Genomic DNA, 21,259 nt, shown 5'->3' with positions numbered 1-21,259 from the left:
TTTTGTCTGAACTGTCTGTTTTTGTTTGGTTTTTTTTTGGTTTTTTTTTCTTTTCTGTAATAAAATTCAAATTTACTTCAAACCTGGGATGGCTGAAAGGTGAATAAATATATGCGCTTTAAAAACTTCTGGCACCATCACATGAAAGCTAAATGTTGTTGTGAAATGTTTTCAAAAAATATATATATAGTATAACAGTGAAAAAAAAAACCAACCCCCCGCTTCCCCACCAACTTTTTTTTTTTTAATAAAAAAAGATTAAAATAAAACACAACTTTAAAGCAAACTGTCAAAAGTTGTGGTTACACAAGCATAATGAACTTTCTTTTATAAAGACACACAGTAAACATGTAATCTGTACACACTTTTTACAATCCAGTCATGCCAGTTTTAAGTAGCTCTGTAACAAATTAAACAAAGTGTAATAACGTAACAGCATGTAGTACTCCAATGTTATTGTTATGCAATCATTCTGCAGCAGTGTTTTTCTTATTATATATGAATCTGAAATAATTAGGCTAAAAGACATGTTTCTAAAGATAGAACTTCTTTCTCAAAGATAAAACTTTACAAATAATGAAACCTACCACATTATCAGTTTTGTTGGTCTCATGTTTGACTTTTTTTCTTTTCTTTTTTTTCCTTTCCAATTACTGAGAGAAGTTTAGATTTACCTCTTTCCAACTTCTTGCATTTTCCTTCAAGTTCGTAGTTTGTTGTTCTTAATTCTAGCAGCTGAAGCTGGAACATACCAAAAAAATCAATATGATGATACACACCTGGGTAACGATATACCAGACAATACAACAATTTAGCTTGTAAAGTAATCTTCTACCTTAAAACTTGTAAACATCTGTCTCAAACTGTCAAAGTCATAAAAGGGCACAAACAAATTTTAATTACACCAATATTAAAAATTTCTAGAAATTGTTGAGGTGGTGTTCATTCACACATCTTATGATCTTGCATATCACTGCATCATATAAAAAGAATGATTTGTTAAAAAAAAAATATATAAAAAATACACCAAAACTAGTGCAAGAGCTCCAAACAAAAACTGGAACAATGGACTCTAGCATGACAAGTTATGTTGACAACAATCAACTTAAATAGTTATATGTAACCAACCATCTTAGGCAAACGCACTCACACACATTCACATACACGCAGATGCAAACACTCTTTGTTCAAGTATTTCTGTAATTCCCATGTTTTGTGTTTGTGTACATATATTATGCTAAATATACAATTTTATACATATCTTATTGTACATGTGTGTGAGTGCATGTGTGCATGCGTGCGTGCGTGCATGTGTGTGTGTGTGTGTGTGTGTGTGTGTGTGTGTGTGCTCAACAAACAAAATTATTAGCACTTTTTCTCGCAGATCATTACATTGGAAGGTTGGCTCCCCACCTCATGATTCAAATCTGGGTGTTAAGCTGGGTCTATCAAAATCGAACTGCTCCCCCCCACCCCTCCCCTATCCTCCTCCTCCGCCCCCGCATTTAAACATCCTCACCCCCTCATTGCCCCATTCACACACAACTCTCTCCTGTCCGTTTAACACATATACATGTGAGTACCAATTAACTGAACTTGAGCTGGCAAACACACACACACACACACACACACACACACACACACACACACACACACAAACACGTGCACACACACGCACGGGAAGGGAGAAGGGGGAGGGGTTGATTCGTCTGCCGTGTTAACGTTGACAGTCCATACAAAAGAAGAACTACACCAGTCAGAAAGTGTTTTCACTGTGTGTTCTAAGTATGTTTTAGGTGTTATGTCATATCATTTCTTGTTTTATGTCGGTTAGTCTGGTCCTAAGTTAAAAACATCTTCACGATATACTCTTTACTTCGTTAAAAACTTTCGACGATGATCCGTCAGTCTTCATTTCTGCTCACATTGATTTGATTTAATGGAAAATCACTACTTTCGTGTAATGCAACTCTGGCCTAAAATTGTTAAGCCTTTTATCGGTTGGTGTTCATTAAGTCATTGTTTAGTGGAGTCCACTGATTACTGAGGAAGTCGTAGGTCCACCAACTCAACAGAGCTACAATTGTAGATCTTGTAGCAGACAGCAGTACTGTTACACACCCACCGCATGCGCAAAACACAGCTGAATTTGCAAAACTGTAAAACAACGACAGATTAGGGATACTGTGAAGCATGCATATACACACTTTAACAAAGTCAAAGATTTTTTTCCCCACAAAAACCAACCAACCAACCTGCATCCGATGAAATTCGTCTTCTGACAAAGCGGATGCCATCTTTGCACAGAGATCCCAATGTTATGATTGAAATCGAGGTTCGCTTACAGAGTTGTACATCTTGATGACACATCTTAGTTCTCTCCCTTCAATCAATTTCGGTGGTCAGATGTTATGTCTATGTCGACGGTGGAAAACATCCCAAACTCTGACCCTCCCAACAATTTTTTTTCTTTTTATTCTCTGAGAACGGACCACGAAGTGCGCCACGCCCCAGTGGCCACATTTAGTCCGTATGATATACAATTACCCCTTCCCTCTTTTTCATTTTTTTGATACTATGTTATTCCAAGAAAGTAATAAATTCTTTGTCATTGTGGTACATGTTATTAATATTATCTATCACTGTTCTTTGACATGCTATTTTACTGTACACGTTTGCGCAGAATTTGAAATTGAATTGATGTTTAGTTGGTTTTCTGTGAAATTGTTCATTTGTTTTTCTGCCTTGTTTAACTTTAACTGTTCTCTGTTGTAAATTTTCAAGTTTAACTGTTAAGTGATGTAATGATCATATTGAAGTTTGAACCACCATCCTGTATCACTCACTGGCATCCCCTCCACACTTCTGGAGTGTTATAGTGGTCAGCACCACCATTACTTCTGCTGGGGACATCTGTCAGTGCATGTGCGTGAAACATGATCATGCTCTGACCCATGTGTGCGAGCATTCTCTTGCAAGTGCACATACGTTCACACGTGTAGAAGACAGCGCATGTTCATATGTTCTTGGGTGTGCAAAAGCACATGCTCAGTTGCATCCATGTGCAAACGTTCATGCGTACATGTGTACTAAAGTGTGCGTGTGGTGCATGCTGGTGTCTTTGTGCAAATGTGTACACTTGTAAATATGCAAACGCGTACATGTGCGCTGTGTGCAGATGGTGTAGACATGAGCAGGCATAAACGCGCAAAGGCAGGTACTTCTTTGTATGCACGCTCATGTTTCTCTGAGCAGAGTGTATGAGTGCATGCATGCTTCCTTATATGGGCGTGCGAGTGCACATGAATGCACGTTTGCAAGAACCCTTGTGAATAAGTGCATTCTCTGTGCACACACATACATGTATGTTTGCTTGCCTCAAGTGTATATGCACCTGTACACAAGTGTATTTGAACATGCTTGTGTGTGGTGCATGCATGGGTGAACCTTTCTTCCTCCTAGTCCATGTCAAATATCAACTTGCTGATTCTTGTTGTGGTTGGTGCATGCTGGGTTTTTCTAGGTTCCCAGGAAAGTAAGATCTTTAGTGTACATATTTCATTTGCATGCATATACATGGAGTAAATGGAGTTCAAGCATTAAGCTTCGCAAATTATTGACCAGAGAGATAACAAAAAATCTCCACCCTTAACCCAACTGCCAGTCCAATGATCAATAACACTTGGCTACTGCACCATGACTGTATGATATGAATTTATCCAATTCACAAGTGAGATCATACTCCAGTACTGTTTCCAGTTTCTTTGCTTTGGTTAATCTACTTACATATGTTACCAACTTAAGCGGTGTGATGGCCTAGAGGTAACGCGTCCGCCTAGGAAGCGAGAGAATCTGAGCGCACTGGTTCAAATCACGGTTCAGACGCCGATATTTTCTCCCCCTCCACTAGACCTTGACCGAGGTCCCGTCTGCAGCATGCACTTAGCACATGTAAAAGAACCCACGGCAACAAAAGGGTTGTTCCTGACAAAATTCTGTAGAAAAATCCACATCGATAGGAAAAACAAATAAAACTGCATGCAGGAAAAAATACAAAAAAAAAAAGGGTGGCGCTGTAGTGTAGTGACGCGCTCTCCCTGGGGAGAGCAGCCCGAATTTCACACAGAGAAATCTGTTGTGATAAAAAGATATACAAATACAAACAAATACTTTGAAATGTTCTTCAGACATGGTCTGCTTGTTCTAAGTCACTTCTTTATAATTTGACCACGCCCAATACATGAGCGCATTTGTTCTGGGATTTTTCATGGATCTTTTTAAACGCTCAGTAGCACCTTATAGACAGAAACGTAGTGTACTCCATAGACAAAGCAGATGTTTTCATTAATGAATGGGCATTCTTTCAAGATATTTGTTTCTTCTTCAACTGATGCTTGCTGACATAATGCTATTCTTATTAAAAGACTGGTTGATGTCATTGTTCATGTAGCCATTCAAAGACTGTACAACGCCTCAAATTTCTTTATCCTTTTTATGGTTTTAATCTCATTTCACTTTGAATTTCTTTTTTAATTATCCTGTGTAATTGTACTGGTGAAAGAAATCTTTTTACTTTTGACTGTGATCATGATCAAGAATGTAATAAACCACACATGTGCATGTGCACATTAGCCCACGCACACACATGCATACTCAAACACAGAGTTGAGAGCTATATATGCACACACTCAACAAATAAGATGTCTATTGCAAAAAACAACACAACAGGGGTCTTTCTTTGTCATAATCATATTATAATCATGCCAATATCTTATGGACAATATATACATACATACATTTATATTTGAACACATTCTGAATATGATGTCAACTGGTTACTACAAAACGTGCTTGACAAACTGGAAAGGCACTAACAATGGTAAGTACATTTATATTACAATAATCATCAATTATTTTAATGCAAGTTAAACAATTATCAATCATCAATAATGTCTTTCAAGGGAACTGAAAAATATTTAAAATGCTGGGTAACTGTCCTCTTTAATTTACCATTCAATTAGTAACACACACACACACACACACACACATAAGTATGCTCCAGCTCTTACACTCTTTCACACAACTTCCAATCTGAAAACTATACAAAAATGTCCCCACTCTCTTTCAAACACACAAAACATGAGTCTGTGTGTGCCTGTTTGTGCCACATGCTTTGTTGCGTGTGTATGTGTGTGAATGAACACGTGCATGTGTGTGTGTGTGTGTGTGCTTGAATATGCATGCATATGTATGCATGACTATGTAAGAAGTGAAATGCTTTTCTTATGTAAGTGAATGAAATAAAAGTAAGTGTGCAGAGCTTCTTGTTGTTTCAACTATGGTTCATCCAGCAGTTTAACCAGCATGTGGAGGGCTGATTCAATTCCAAACTTTTTCAACATCATTTGGAAAACTTCAGGGGCTGATTCCAAAACACCTTTCTTGTCCCTTGCAATCACTGAAAAGAAAGGAAATCAGATGCAGTCAACACGAGTTAATTTTATTTACTGTTTTTCATTGACATTCACAGCATTATTCTGCTTTATATGTCATACATGTGTATTTTAAACAATCTTTTTCAGCGTAATTCTGCTTTATACGTCATATATATGTATATAAAACAACATTTTTCATCGGGCCTATGCTTTCACAGCACAGACAATAGGAGAGTACCCCTCCTCCCCAAGAAAAAATTACACCCATACTGTCCCCAAATCCATACTTTAAATATTCCGCTATCTCTTTCATATACATATACATATACATAGTATACGTACAAAGAAACACTGGTTGGTTGTATAAACTGCATCATGTTGCTTAAACGTATGTTTCAATGCCTCCAGTGGATACAAAAACCAAATTCCTTGCCTTGCCTTACTGACATTAGCACATACCCCTCTCAAGATTCAGACAAATTATATTCTACATAATGTATATCCTGGATGCAAGTACATGTATATTCCAAAAGGAAATGTGTCTGAATAAATACTATTATATATCAAAAATAATTGTGATATGTATCAACAGGTGTGTGTGTGTGTGTGTGTGTGTGTGTGTGTGTGTTCACAACATTTCAGTACCTTCTGGGTAAGCTTCCACCTGAAGCTGAAGATCTGGCACAACACTTCTCATGGCCAGCACTCTCAATCCCCATGTAATGTGAAACTTCACACTGAAACAAACAATGATTGCTCCTTCATTTAATTACCGTACAAACAGCTATTGAGCTCATTGTTAAAAAAGCAGCATCCCCTATATTTTGAAAGAACTGGGAATTTATTCACACATAAGCAGCAGTGGCTTATAAGCCGCAAATGTTACACACACAAAAAAACATGCGCTAAAATGTTTCAAAATTAGACACCGAAAGTGAGAAGTTCCACAGACCGCCTTCAATTTGAAAGCTGCATTGCGTCGAGTTATCAGCATGATGGAAGAGGTCTGAGCAAGGCCGATCAACTGAATGTTTCATGTGCATAAAGGCCATGTGATGTATGTAAATTCGGAGGGCAAAAATGTGAACAGTTAACACTAGCATCTTTCAACTGTGAGTTTTGAATTCACGAAGAGCCAAAACAGTTTTGAAACCTAATGTGAATCTGAAAATAGACTGGAGACTTACTGCAAGACTTGATTTGACCTGAATGTGTCATCAGGAGAACCCGCAACATTGGGAAAATCCACAAACAAGCCGCACCATTTCAGCCACAGGGGTCATAGCTGAGGGAAAAGGTTGCGACTAACAGTCTGAATTTTAAGGTATTTTTTCTTTTCTTTTTACTCATCACTAATGCAAGGCACTACATCTGTCCTAGGAGATGAAGAAAAACATCAGTATTTGTTTGTCTTTCAGTTCTGTCTAAACTGCATTATTCAAGGATGTATTCATGCTTTTATAGCTCTCATACAACCCAGTTGCAGAATGCTCAAAGTCGCACATACACATATTCACACACGCACACACACACTATACTGCACCAGAGAAGTATATCAATGGACAATCATTTTGTTCTTTCTTTTGTTTTTTCCTTTCATAATTACATCAGAGTTCCAATTACATCTATAACTGATGAATCTCTAAGTGATAGAACAAATACCATTTGATCATGTTATCACCAATTTAAATGTAAACTGTATCATACATTGATATCATTTTCAAGAAAAACACCTGATAATGCACTGCAACTCAAACGAAATAGAGACTGAAGCCAAATGAAGCTGCTTACTCATGCTTGGGGTCTACCATCACTATGCTGATGTTGTGTGCTTCATCATTAGCATCTACGCGCTGCACCAGTTCTGGAAAGGTGGTTGCAAAGTGGTTGATGGCTCTTTCACGGTCTTCAATCCAGCGCCCATATGATGACATCAATTGGAAAAGATCTCGGACATTCAGTTCAGTTGCAACACTGGAATTAAGAGGGAAAAAAAAAAGATAAGACTCTATCCTATAATGTGATCTGTTAGAGTCATGGGATACACCACATCAGTGACACTGTTTCGAAAAATAATATGAATTACAAAGAATTAAGATGAATGTGGACAAAATCACACGAGTTCATATAGAAATCCCCTGCATCTGACTCATTATAATGAAAGTACAAACTTTCAGACTCTGTGTGTGTGTGCATGTGTGAGAGAGAGAGAGCAAGTGAGAGAGACAGTGTGTGTGCCTGTGTGTGTGTGATATTAAATGCATGTTCAGTGAATCATCTTAATTAAACATAATGGAAAATAACCCCAACCAACCTGTACAAATGGGGCTTGAGAAGAGCCACCATATCATCCCTGACATCCATGTCTAAGGTTGTCACCTCAGCATTTGGCTTTCCCGCCTGTGTCTATTGAGCAGCAAAAGATCAGAGTAGCAGAAACAACAAGCCTCCTTATCATCAGCAACCACAATGATAATATTGTTTATTTGGTCTTTCTTAAAACCAGACATGTTCAAGATACATTTATATTATAATATCAAAAATAAACATCAGTCAGTCAAAACTAACAAGAACACGCACATGCATGCATGCATGGGCATTTTTATTTTTACATAGACCAAACATGAGCAACAAAGCATGCGCGCACACACACACACACACGAACATACACACACACATGTGCATACCCCCACGCACATACATACAAGCTTACTCATAGATACACACATCCATCATATAAACTGTTCTCCTGCATTCATGATACAACTGCGTCAGTCTGTCGGTCGACTTGCTTAAACGGATAATTGTTTCATCAGTTTCAATGTTTTATATTTGGATATGTTAAATTTGACATGCTACTAATGTTTTACACGAAAGTTCTGGACAAACTTTTGATTTGAATGGGAAATCATTTGATTTCAATTCACAGAGAAGTCCTCAGGTCTTGTACTGACTGACTGGATGCACATAAGATGGGCTGCTTATATCAGCGCACATGTAACCCAGATGATCACTTTGCATTTTCAAAACTTTTTTTTCAGCAAAATCATTACAGATTGTCTTTTCAGAACATAAAAGAGCATATATCGATTAATAATCTTACAAATACAGTTTGAAACAAAAAAGACTGCAGGGACAGGCTACTCCCAACTCAGTAACAGGGTGACCATCCCAAAGCTGGCGGGTCCCCAGGTGGAGAATAGGGGGGCAGTCCTCGGATATGTGGTTTAGCTATGAAATTCGCAACCCTGGACCTACTAGCAATGTTCCTATAAGGATGGGGCAAGGCAACTGGTAGCACTGCTGCACTCACTGAAATACCCCTTGTGTTCTGCAGCAGATTCATCATAATGATCAAGAGGTGTACTACAACCCATAGCCCTGAGGTGAGTTCCTCGGAAAATAAACCCCCCTGCGCTCACAGGGCAGATCTTTGGGCCATGTGCTAAGGGCGAGGTAACCAGGACAGAAAGCCCCGAGCGCTGAAGACAGAGGTGTTGAGCCACACAGCGCACTCTGACAAACCACAACATCAAACATCGCGTACTGACAACGTCAGGCGATCATTTACTCAACATGTGGACATACATACACACACACATGAATAAAATTATATTTTCTATAATTAAAAAAAAAGAAAAAAAAAGGGATGGCTGACTCAGAAAAGGAAAAGAGACAAGAAAATACTAACCTTGTCAAAATATTCACATACGTCATACTGAAGCTTAAACTGCATTCCTCCTGCTTCCCCTGATATACTGTGCTGTCTCAATGAAGATGCTGTGCCTGTTATGTTAGAAATCAGTAATTCAATGCAAAGCAACGCATAATAATAATCTGTAGTTTAATGTGTGAATCCACTGCTTTACATAGACTCTGCAAATAGGTGATCTTATCTCTCTCTCACACACACACAATCACCATAGATCATCTGATCTGAAATGACCTCCAGACTATCATTATCAACAACAAAAATCTTAATATTTGAAAATACTTAATCAAAATCCAAAGGCCAGCAATAACTGCATCCCACAATTTGTTCAGTTTCTTTCTTTCTTATACCACAGTGAGTATAGTAAAACTAAAAAGACAGAAAAAACACTTCTTTTTTTTTTTCAAGACAGAAGACTGATTATCTGAACCGACAACTTGCAGTTACACTATGATCAATGGGAAATGGTTTTTTATCCTCTTAAAGGGAATCTTTTCCAATTTTTTAACTTAAATCATTTTTTGTGTTGTCAAGAGTATGTGTTCAATGCGCATTACACAATTCAAAGCGTAGACAGAGTTAAGTTCAAGAAAAGTGGAACATACATATTCCTGATCTTTTTCAATAAACTTATAAGAAAAATATTATGTACCATACCTTGCTCAAGCACGGAATGAGATGTTTCTGATATGGTCACGCCTGACAGTATTTCATTTTCCTTGACCTGAAAAAACGTTTTTACTGAAAGCCTTGTTCACACTGTTGTCTTCATACAAACTATAACAACATACGTTACATACATGTATATTAATTTTTGTCTGATGAACTTATTTCAAAATGTCCACGCTGTTCTCTGTTTACAAACTGTTACATACATGTACATGTACAGTCAAGAAACTATTGGTCGAATGTGTTTATTTTTGCTTATACATTTACACACACACGCACGCCCACACGCCTACATACACAAACACAAATACATGCACACATACATACACACCCACAACTGCACACACACACACACACATCTTTATGCCCACACACACATGTACATACACACTCAGCATACACAGCTAACTTACACACACATGCACACACACACACACTCAGCATACACGGCTAACTTATTACCAGCTGCTCCAGTTCATGTATCTCCTTTGTGACAGATTCCAGTGATGGCAGTGGTGATGTGACATCTTGTGGCTGTTTCCCATCATCTCTTTGCAAAACAAAACAAGAGTTGAAGATGAATAAACATGTAATGTGGTCAATGTGCTTTTGCTTCGAAATCATGCATGTGTACATTCCATTGAAATGCATAGTGTGTTTGACCTACAAATAGTGTTCTGTCTATTTGTCTTCTATTTTGTCTTTCCATCTTGAGTCATATCTGAGAAAATCTGGGGTAAGGAAGGATGAAATCTTTGCTTATTCATGTTTAAACTACTCAATGAGGCATCACTACATTTGGACAAATCTATACATGCATACACATCTGCTAGGCACAAGCCTGACCAAGCATAACTCAGCGCAATTAGCCAAAACTTAGGTGCACGTATATAATTTGCGTACAGGTGTACAAGAGTGGATTTCATCTGCAAATGTTTGCTAGAGGAAAACACTTATGTTGCCATGGGTTCTTTTTCAGTACACCTAGAGCATGCTGCATACAGGACTCCAGTTTATCCTCTAATCCAAATACCAGACACTCAGTCTGATTTTCAAGTACACTCAGTTTGATTTTCAAAACAAACTTCAGAGAAAAAAGCAAGACCGGGATTTGAACCCTGACCCTCACAGACATACTGACAGATAATCATCCTGACCATTCTGTTCGTGTTACCTCTTTACTTTGAGCGTGCATGAAAAGGGAATGTGATTATGTGGAATTAGGGACGGTGGTATCTGTGCTTTTGTGCGAGTGCACAGGGCTAGAAATTCCCAGATATATTTTAGTGGTCCCTGGAACAAGTGGACTAAAAAAAAAATCTGCTCATTCCCCAAATTTCTGTTAACCCCCTTTAACCAGTAGAGTGCCTATAAGACGTCAGCTGATGTCCTACAAAAATATTGCCATAGTGCCTATAAGACGTCCACTGACGTCCTGCATATGTTCCGATTTTTCCTTCATTGGAGTTTGGTTCAATTCACATAAACAGACTCTGAACACTTAGTTTGATGTGTCTGCATTATAAAAATACTATTTAAATGAACTTACATCAGGTAAAAGACCTCTTTATACTCGATAATGATTTGCTAACTGACCAATTGATACGTGAGTGGAAAAGGGGGTTGCATCATGTGCAAACAAATGCATTGAAAACTGTGTACAGTAAAGCAAATAGTCACAGTCAGCAGATTTACACAATTCTGAGAGCTCTGCTTGTGATTATGGACAGCTTACGCAATGAAGAAGGATCTCTCTTGTCTGATGATTGGTTTGAAAACGAAGGTGATTGACAACGACAGTTATGAAACTAACAGCCCATTTTTATGGAAATTCAGTCCGTCCATCCAATCAGACAGCGTTTTTGAACAACTGGCAATGACTGACAGAATACGTACAGCCAGTGTTGGAAGAAGAGAAGGAGAGGGAGAGGAGTGATGTAAGACAATAGGTCGAATGCCAGCCAGAGGTCATCAAGGGGGCGTGGCTTTTGGGAAGAGTGTACCCACATTTCAAAGCAGACAGAAGGCAATCAACAACCGCCAATGCCCCACGATTTTCATGAAACGCAGTGCTAGCCCTGCACTGGCCGTGAAACACGTGCTTTTTGTTTTTAATGCTTTTTTTTCCGCTGAATCAGAGGGATGACTTGTTTGAAGAGGTGGCAAGCCAGATGCACAGCAGACACTTTAATCGGCCCACGTGCAACTTGAAAGGAGAGAATGTCATCAAAGAACTTCACCCTCTCATTCCCGAGCGCTCTTTGCTGTCAAAAAGCTTGCCAGTTCAGTTTCTGGGACTGTGATTGACCTTTTACATTGACTTTACTCACTTTTGTCATTATTGGGACAGTGATTTACTTACATGTCTGCAAGAGCTGTGATTTGTTTTCATAAGCTTACAGCCTGTTTTAATTTCTTCTACAGGTATAATCTGACAATAGGCTTGCTATTTCTTGCTGTATTTTGTTTCTTTTCTTTATGGATGTCATTATGTAGAGGTGGAAATAGACTTTTTTGCTGCACAAAAATTATTATCTTGACTTAAATGCCTGAACAGTTACCTACAATCAACCTAATTGGGAAAAAAGCCCAGAAGCAGAATCTACACTCATTTTCATTCACAAAAACCTTTACTTTCTTTCTGTATCACCCATAGCTTTTGTGCTAGAATTTTTTGTGATTTATTACCCACGAATCCTCAAAATTCCCTGGCAAGTGGAGAGCACTTTTTTTTTTTTTTACAAAATTCTCTGGCATTGAACTGGTTAAGGTTAAGAAGTGCTAAGTACAAATAACTAATGGAACCTGTGGAAGCCTAATTTTTTTTATAATAAAGGTTCACAACTTCCAGAGCAGGAGAACCCAAACTTGAACAGCATCATGTTGCTGGCTGCCAAAGTTTGAAACATACAAATGACGGTGTGCTCTGCTTTTGAGATACGTGCTTTGAGACAGAATAGATCTATTGAACTGTGCTGACAGATGTTTAGTTAACTTCCAGAATATGTCTTGTCTCACACTGCAGGCATTCAGTTCTGCAAAACTGAGTAGGGGTGGTATGGTGGGGGGCAGGGACTGGAAGTTTCAAAGTGAAAAGGAGAGGAGGGAAGTTACCCTTTTACTGACAGTAAAAACTTTGTTGCCCAATGGTCAAGTGGTGAGTGCATGTCCACTTGTATAGTTGTCCCAATCAGATGGTTGGGTATTTCAAGCCCTGATGAATGTGCACTTCTGTGTTGTAATGTGTACACTGATTAAATCTGTGTGTGCACTTGAGCTTAACGACAAATATAGCTACATTACACTCAGTTTCAAAATGTTTCTCATGAAGTGGCAGTTTCTCTTAATCTGAAAGCTTTGTATAAAAACAAATAAAATTTTCAAACTGTTCCATAAGAATTTGAAGACATTAATTTATTAAATTTAATTCGTTCTGATTAAATTTGAAGATTGTGTAAAAAAAAAAAAAAATTTTTAATAAAAAAAAATGTCAGCACGAATATTCTTTCGAGTTGGGCAACAAAGAACAAAATGCATCATATTCTTGTGAGTCTTTACCTAATGGTCAAATGAAATCGCTGCCATTACATGTTCCGTATCCATAAATTCGGCACAATGCAAGCGAGTGAGAGAGTAGGGTGAGGAGGGAGGTGAGGGGGGTAGATCATGGTTCGTTTCATTAACACACCTGAACTGCTTCAGCCGCTGTTCCAATAGCTGGATTTCATTTTCGAGATCATTGATAATTTGTTTGTTTTTCATTTCTTCGTCCAGTACATCCTGCATTGCAGGCCTATCTCCACCATCTGATGGCGCCGCTCGCTGCCTTGTAAACATCTCGATGCAATCGCGGGCATTCCAGGGAGGATTTTTTATATATGTATATCTTACTTCTGACAAAGACTCAGACCTTTGTTTCTATTTAATGTCTAACCTATAAAGTCAGTGTAGTATGACAAGGAAAAGAGAACTGTCATCATTTACATGCGAAGAGTCGGCATACATGACACTGACACTTGATATTATATTTGTTTTGTATATCAGGTGAAATTTACAAACATGACCCCCTATTATCTAATTACCAAAAGCTGATGAAAAAATGAAAGAACTGCACGATCCTTGTCATTGATACAATTTCAGTTTCCTGTCAGAGTGGATTACTTCTTCATAACACTCTCGTTGCCATGGGTTCTTTTTGCAGTGCGCCAAGTGTGTGCTACACACGGGACCTCGGTTTATCGTCTCAACCGAATGACTAGACGCTTGGTTTTCCAGTCAAACTTGGGAGAAAGGGGTGAGAGCAGGATTCGAACCAACACCCTGACCCGGCCTCAAGAACTCTATATTGGCAGCTGAGCGTCTTAACCATTCTGCCACTTTCCTTCTGTTTGATATATATATATATATATATATATATATATATATGTGTGTGTGTGTGTGTGTGTGTGTGTGTGTGTGTGTTGATATACATCACCAGTTGATATATATATATTGATATATATACATGAGAATGTGCACGGTATGCCGGTGTGTGTGTGTGTGTGTGTGTGTTTTTTTCCTGTAAATTCAAACTTCTTTCCTGGCCACGTTGACTGATATCAAAGACGGTATGATGTAATGTTAGTGACGGAGTGCATCAGTGTATGTGTGCATACTTGCATGAGTGCGGCCGGCATCATTGCATGTGTGTGTGCGCACTGCATACTTGTATCAATGTGTACGTATAAGAAAATTATAGTACGATATTTTATGCCTTCAATGTGATTATTTATACAGGTATGTTTGCGATTATTGTATACCTTCTTTCCTTCCATCAGCCACTGACTCCACTAATTTTATGTGTGGTTTGCCCCAACATTTACGTTTTCTTATGTCAACTGTAATCATTGCATGTTTCCAACTGTGATTTTATGAGTGGTTTTCAACATTATTTTATGTCGTGTACATGACATGAATATATGTTGGAAACCACATATAATTATTCAATATGTATCATTATCAAAAACATATTGAATGACTTTTATTATTGTGTATTGTTTATGTGTTTTACACCATGAATTAATTAATCTTTGGAAATCATAGATATTCAGCGTTCTGTTTTCGGGGTATCTAATTCACCGAGATACATATTTACATCTATAAAATTATGTCTGTGATCTAAAATGGTTTTTCGTTGTTCTGCAACTGTAGCTAGGGCCAGGATGAGGAAGTAGACGAAACGGATGTTTGCCAGGGGCTCTCTAACTGTCGAGGAAACTTTAGGGACAAGCTCACGTGACTGTATGACAACAGCAAGCAAGATGGCTGCAGGGAAGAGCAGGATGTTGTGCCAACTTTTAGCTTGTGCCTGTGTTTTTGTTATTTTGCACGCTACCGCTGCATCAAACGTTGTGTCATTCGACCAACAAAATAAGAAAATAAACGCAGATGTACCAGCAAGAGTTGAAAGACTCTTACGATCGAAAAGGAGCGTTGAAACTGATTCGGAACGCAATGACAACAAATGCGACAGTCAGAAAGAAAAATTCAATAAAATAATTGCTGGTGACAAACGCTTAGAATCAACGGTAAGTAAATTGTTTTGTTACATTCTAACAGACCTATTTAAGCTGAAATCATTGCACAAATTTGTTGAAATTCAAACTGTATGTTTTCTTCAGTGCATGATCATCAGACTCAGAGCCAAAACGACACATGAGCGATGATGTGATCAAAATGCCAATGTAAACTTGTAGAACTTTAAACACACAAAAAAAACAAAAAACCTTCATGCCTGTTTAGATCCATACATACACATTTCATATATGATAAAGGCTGACGCATTTTGTTGGGCATTACCGTGATTTTATAAACCACAGCTCTGACTGTCTCGAACAACATTCACATGACACAAGTGCACATGACATTTTGACACAGGCAGATGATTCACAGCTAAATCGGGAAACAACTGGGTCATAGTACAAAAATGGACTTAAAAAATTGGAATTATATTATTTCTAACATGAGAATGAAGGATGTCTTCTCAGATCATGTTTGTATTGAAATGGAGTCATATTTCTTTGATCTTTGATATCAGCTGATGGTTTCCATTGCATGCAGTACGCAACTTTGCAAGCAGCAGGTTACAAGAAGGAGTGAAATCAGTGAGATCAAGGAACATTCGCAGTTCTTGTACATGTGGAAAGAAGTGTATACTTATTACCTATTACTGTATTGAAATTTTGATTGCATTTTTTGGTCCTCTTATTTAGTCTTAACCACTTTGTCACTATACTTCCTTGAAGTCGTAAGTGTGCTTTCAACTTTATGAACAAAAAAAGCAGTTCCTGTTGTTGTTTTTTTTCATTGATGAACTTAGAAAGTGTGTGGGTCATTCTTCAGTGCTGGTTGTCAGTGGGGGTCACTTCAGTAAATGAATTGGCTATATTAACATTTTTACCCGTCCACTCTTCAATGCTGAAGTCAGAAACAAAATCTACCCAAATGGGTATACCGGCGTGTGACAAAGTTGTGCACCATCTCTGGTTCGACATTCTTATATTATATTTTTACCCGTCTGCAGTACAAAACGTACATGAGAAAGTCCAAAATGGGTGAAAATGTTAATTATATATATAAGTTTGTCGACTACAGTAGAGGATTTTAAAACGAACTTGTCGAGATTAGAAAGGTGTCTAAAATAGTAAAAAGGGATGCTTTGGGGGGCATTCCATGCACCTAGCAAGGGGCTTGGAAAAGAAGGGGGGAAACGCAAAGTGAAAGAGAAAATGTGACCCATGGGTCAGTTCGAAATCACCCGTTTGGAAAAATCTTCAGCACTGCGCCGCGTAAAAAACTTTGAAAGCGGTAAGTGAACACGGAATGAAGTGTGTTGTTAGTTCACGCGAGGGTGACAACAAGTGCATCACAACACAAGTTTTGCCATTGTACTTACCAACACTATGATCATTGGCGGCGGCTCCGATGCATGTAATGTCGCACAGTGCCGTCAAGGTAGCGGTACTGGTTATGTGTCACATTGTATGGGTACAGTGAGCGTCCGTATCGTCCTTCTTCAAAACATCTGAATAGGCTTTCCACATGCCGTTTTGCTGCCACGTCGCAACACAAGCCCAGCAGTTCTGCCCATTCCATAAAAATTATCGGATTCAGGCCGTTTTCGTACACGAATGTGCACACTAAAATTCTGTCAAAGTGCACAATGTTCTTCGTCCAGAACAAACGTCGGATTCTGTGTGGCCAACGTGTGACCGGACCTATGATATCAGTGATATCATTCCACAGTTGGCCAGTGTGCGCGTTGCGACGGCGCCGACGCTCGGAAACATCATCATTGGGCGGTGCTGACTGGTTGGACATGATGCCAACAGACTGAAACAGACACAAATGTAGGCCTAGTGGACGGCGGCACAGATTCCCTACTCCACTCACATGGAACATATTAACGCATTTGCTCATGCGATTTCATCCTCGTGACATTCCACACATGAAAATCCACTTCTACGTGTAGTTTACACATGCACGTGCGATGCCAAGCCATCAGCCCCCGTGGCTTTCGAGGTAACGCGGTGTATCCGTGTCGAATATGTTTGTAAATTGCAACTTAGGCATCCCAGTGTTAATCAAAGATGTGCATATATTACAGAAAGAATAGTACATGGAGGATAACATTTCAGTGTGTTTATTCACGCGTTTGTTACATGGACCCATAGGTTTTCTGCCTTGGCATTGGAAACGATGAACATGAAATATATGAAATGGTACTTACAGTATGTACAGTATATACAGTGATGGACGGACAGCCTGACTTCAGTGCTGGTGCCGTGCTGGGGCTGGCTTCCAGCCTGATGGGCATTTCAGCACTTGACGAGTCCATTTCTTGGTTTTGGGGAGGGGGGGCCGAAGTCTTCGTCACTGTCCACATTGGCTAGGCCCAGTTGGGTGTCCATTTGTCGGATGCGCTGTCTAGTTTGATCAGCCCATGTCTGCATGTGTGGAGGCAATGAGTCAGTAGAAACGGCGTGTTCATAATCATGTAATGTATGAAGGTACACATCACTGATAACACGGATGACAGTGAATAAGGCAACAGAGAGACACCGAAAGACTGTACACGCATGTTCACTTGAAGAACAGTATACATTTGGCTTTGCACAAATATATCTGAAATATATACATACCGATTCAGAATGCCGTTCTCCCAGTGTCTGAAGTGGTGGATGTGGTGAGGATGCCAAGGGCACCTCCTCACCATTGTTGGTGTCCAGCTCACTAAGGTAGAGGTCAAAGTCCTGCAATAATAACACTGATGTACAGGCATACTTATTCACAGCAACACACAACGCCATTGAACTTACAAACATAGGCTACACCCCATTGCGCAGCTCACATTTACGAAACCCATCGTCACGTAAAATCATGAAGACATACATCACAGTGTACAGTTTCGAAATGAATCACATTTCAATTAACAAGAACTGTTCACTGAAAACAATACAAATATGACAAGTTTCATACACTTCACAAACAATAATGTATATGTACTCTGTGGTATATGTTGAAATATTGATTCATTCCGTTTCATACATGTACGTACAGATGATTGTGCGGCTCTTTCAGTTAACAATCATGGTGCCGTATTCATGGTTTCTGTTAGTGTGTTCCTGCCACTAAGCTAAAACGTCAATCGAAATACATATCTTACCGGGTTGGGGGAGCTGTCCACTGGTGTCAATGTGGATGGTCCGGGCTGTGGCGAGGAAGGCCATTGTGGGGACAGTGTGGGTGGGGGAGGGCTTCCATCCGCCTGTTAAACATACATAAACCACTTCGGACATTAAATCACATAACCAAAGATGAGTTCGCCAGACGATCAAACATAAAATGCAAGTGTGCATTACAACGAGCCACCAAAGAAAGCAATGCAGTCGCTTATGACTGGAAAATAACAATTACCGTGGACACGTCCAGGCCTCCCAGACAAGTGAACAACAGGAGAGAGTTCTGGCATCACAAGACTGTGCTCACTGGCTGCGGAACACATGGGGCGTTCCTGCAATGACACCAACACATCGTCCTTAACAGCTTCAATGGCAGTTTGTGTGAAAACAAACATCATATTATACTTCACAGTTACATTGACTGAGGATTATACGACAGATTTTTGTGACGGAGTGAAGTTCACTTTCAGCCTGAAGTCAGTGGTTGTACCACCTATGTTTGTATAGGATGAGACTCCACCTACATGGCTTTTACAGGACCACTACATTTTTCACCGAACAGCGAAGAAAAGGAAATCAGACATTTTTGATGATATATGAAAAACAGCCAGAAAAGAGAGGAATAGAATTAGAAACACAAGTGATGGCCCATTAGATTTATTCAATTATTGGCAAGTAATTCTAATAATATCAGTTTCATGAGTTTGTCTTGTAAGTTGTATGTTGATAAACTCTGTGTTTCTTTGATTTTATGAGTGCATGACATAAATTTCATGCTGTATTATTTCATTTCAACAACATTCTGTTCAAAATGATTGTGACATGTGTCACATTTAATTTCAATGTATTTTATACTAAAAAGTTATGTGCATGAAAACAATGCATTGATATTTTAAGTTATTTGTCAAGTGTACTAGCAGTCTTCTAAAGAACTTAAATCACTTCTGTGAGATTTTTATGTCGAGTATAAACCACTTTTATGTCAAAAGTGTCATTGACATGCATGTCCCAACTTCATCGATACAAAACATGGAAATAAGTGAATTTTGTTGTTTTCTTCCAGTTGTGCCTGACAGTACAGAGGATTTTGATTATTAAACAACCAGTTTGAAGTGTATTTAACCAGTTTTGTTTTTGGCTTCAGTTCCCACTTTGTGTGACTAGCACTGAAGAATGACACGTATGTTTAAATTTGTAGTTTTCAGCACTTTCTCCTGAGCAATACCACTGGTAACACTTTTCCACTGTGATCTTGCTTCGCAAAATTACAAGTTTACAAAATGACTGTGTTTAACAAGAAATGTTCAGTCCACTCCAGAAGTTTTCCTGTAACCTTTTATATTTTTTTATAATTCAATAACCTTTATGATTTTAATAACAGTTATCACTTAGTATGAATTTATTCAAAACATTCCTCATAAGACTTTCACAAATTTTGCAAACAAAAGACAAGTCTCCAGTTGACATGGTCATTTTTGGTTCCTGTTTTGAAAACAAATTTTTTTTTTTCCAAATGTTATTTTTGCCAAATAAGATTTGTCAGGTAATCTTGTGATATTTCAGCAGTCTAGGGTGTAACCCATAGGAAATAGCAAGTTTTAATGTTGTTACTTAGTTTTTCAGTTTTTCACATTAATTGATAGTAAATTACATTTCTGAAATGACTTTTTCAAACTCTGTGGAAGTGCATACATACCTAGAGTCATACACACATGCACAGACACACACAGTGACACACTGTGACACACACACACACACACACACACACACACACACACACACACACACACACACACACGCTCGCTTCATTTGAAGGCATACATGTACTAATCATACCATGAAGGCCTCATTATTGTCCTGACAGCTGCGGAAAGATATCTTTCTGATCTAGCTAAAGCTGTCGTTAATGAAAGTATTTTGCACACAGTGAATCATTTGCTTGCAGACTTTGATTTATTGTTGGTGTATTGTTGATGTTCCACTGAGCAGGAAGTCTCAGGACTCAGTGCATTAAGCCTAATCTGTTAGTGTTCGGTGCTGAATTAGGTAATTGTTTTCAGCTTATTTTGTTTACCGTAGTGTGTAGGGACAACCAGCTCAGTTATTACATAGCATAGAATTGTCAGACACATAATGCATATATATTTTTAAGGAAAATAAAGCCATAAGGTAATGTATTTAGAGTTTTCCTGAAATCAGAACATAAATCCTTAGTTCAGTACCTTGGATTCAGAAGAAGAAAAATCATATGTAAACCTTCCCATTTAAATTTAATGATTTATTGCTTACACTACAGTGATTGGCTGTACAAGTACATACAACAGAAAGAAAGAGAGAGAAATTAAACAGCTACATATTTGAATACATACAGTATACATGTACAAAAATACATGGTTTCCTTAGACCAGCTTTGTTCACTCACCCATTGAACATATCTTTGAGAATGTGGGGGGTGAGGTATATCTATTGATTTTCTTGGCAACATATGGCCTGTCTAAAGGATACCTGACAGGGAAAAGGCAAGTGGGACAGGGATAAAACTGTCATAATTTTGCTCTGAGTTATCAAAAACAAAACGTAATAAAAAAAATATATATAGCTGGGTTTTGTACTTTGTGTAACTGTTGTGTCTTTACAGCAATTAAAATAAAGACAACAGAATTATGACAGTAAGTTAAATAACAGAAAATGAGTTGTGACCTGGGAGATTGAGGGGTGGGGGG

The 21,259-nt window shown here is 38.5% G+C and overlaps 3 protein-coding genes across 3 annotated transcripts in view; 1 reads left to right on the top strand and 2 right to left on the bottom strand.

Moving 5' to 3' along the window:
• The window catches only part of LOC143299537 (GRIP1-associated protein 1-like), a 43,653-nt gene extending 41,350 nt beyond the window's left edge, over positions 1-2,303 (bottom strand). The window contains exons 1-2 of the mRNA XM_076612807.1: positions 2,256-2,303; positions 675-741 (exon numbers count right to left, since the gene is read on the bottom strand). Of these exons, the coding sequence (XP_076468922.1) occupies positions 675-741; positions 2,256-2,297 (109 nt within the window). The 5' untranslated portion in view covers positions 2,298-2,303. The remainder of the gene's footprint in view (positions 1-674; positions 742-2,255) is intronic.
• A 2,436-nt stretch (positions 2,304-4,739) lies between these two features.
• LOC143299648 (centromere protein P-like) lies at positions 4,740-13,690 on the bottom strand. The gene is made up of 8 exons (XM_076612957.1): positions 13,505-13,690; positions 10,279-10,366; positions 9,805-9,871; positions 9,127-9,221; positions 7,750-7,841; positions 7,227-7,409; positions 6,081-6,172; positions 4,740-5,458 (listed from the first exon to the last, which is right to left on the bottom strand). The coding sequence occupies exons 1-8, from the start codon at positions 13,651-13,653 to the stop codon at positions 5,337-5,339; spliced, it is 888 nt and encodes a 295-aa protein (XP_076469072.1). The 5' UTR covers positions 13,654-13,690; the 3' UTR covers positions 4,740-5,336.
• A 1,405-nt stretch (positions 13,691-15,095) lies between these two features.
• LOC143299714 (sortilin-like) overlaps positions 15,096-21,259 on the top strand; it is a 31,024-nt gene continuing 24,860 nt past the window's right edge. The window contains exon 1 of the mRNA XM_076613087.1: positions 15,096-15,383. Within this exon, the coding sequence (XP_076469202.1) occupies positions 15,099-15,383 (285 nt within the window). The 5' untranslated portion in view covers positions 15,096-15,098. The remainder of the gene's footprint in view (positions 15,384-21,259) is intronic.

This window comes from Babylonia areolata, chromosome 25, assembly GCF_041734735.1.
Source record: "Babylonia areolata isolate BAREFJ2019XMU chromosome 25, ASM4173473v1, whole genome shotgun sequence".
NCBI classification, from domain to species: domain Eukaryota; kingdom Metazoa; phylum Mollusca; class Gastropoda; order Neogastropoda; family Buccinidae; genus Babylonia; species Babylonia areolata.
The sequence above is the reverse complement of the archived record's forward strand: the minus strand, read 5'-3'. Positions and strand labels throughout refer to the sequence as shown.

Coding starts and splice junctions, on each gene's coding strand:
- LOC143299648 (XM_076612957.1), bottom strand. CDS start 13,653: ATGTTTACAAGGCAGCGAGCGGCGCCATCAGATGGTGGAGATAGGCCT. Junction 10,367..13,504: donor CAGCGGCTGAAGCAGTTCAG/GTGTGTTAATGA, acceptor TGTTTTGCAAAG/AGATGATGGGAAACAGCCAC. Junction 6,173..7,226: donor ATGGTAGACCCCAAGCATGA/GTAAGCAGCTTC, acceptor TGTTTGTTTCAG/TGTGAAGTTTCACATTACAT.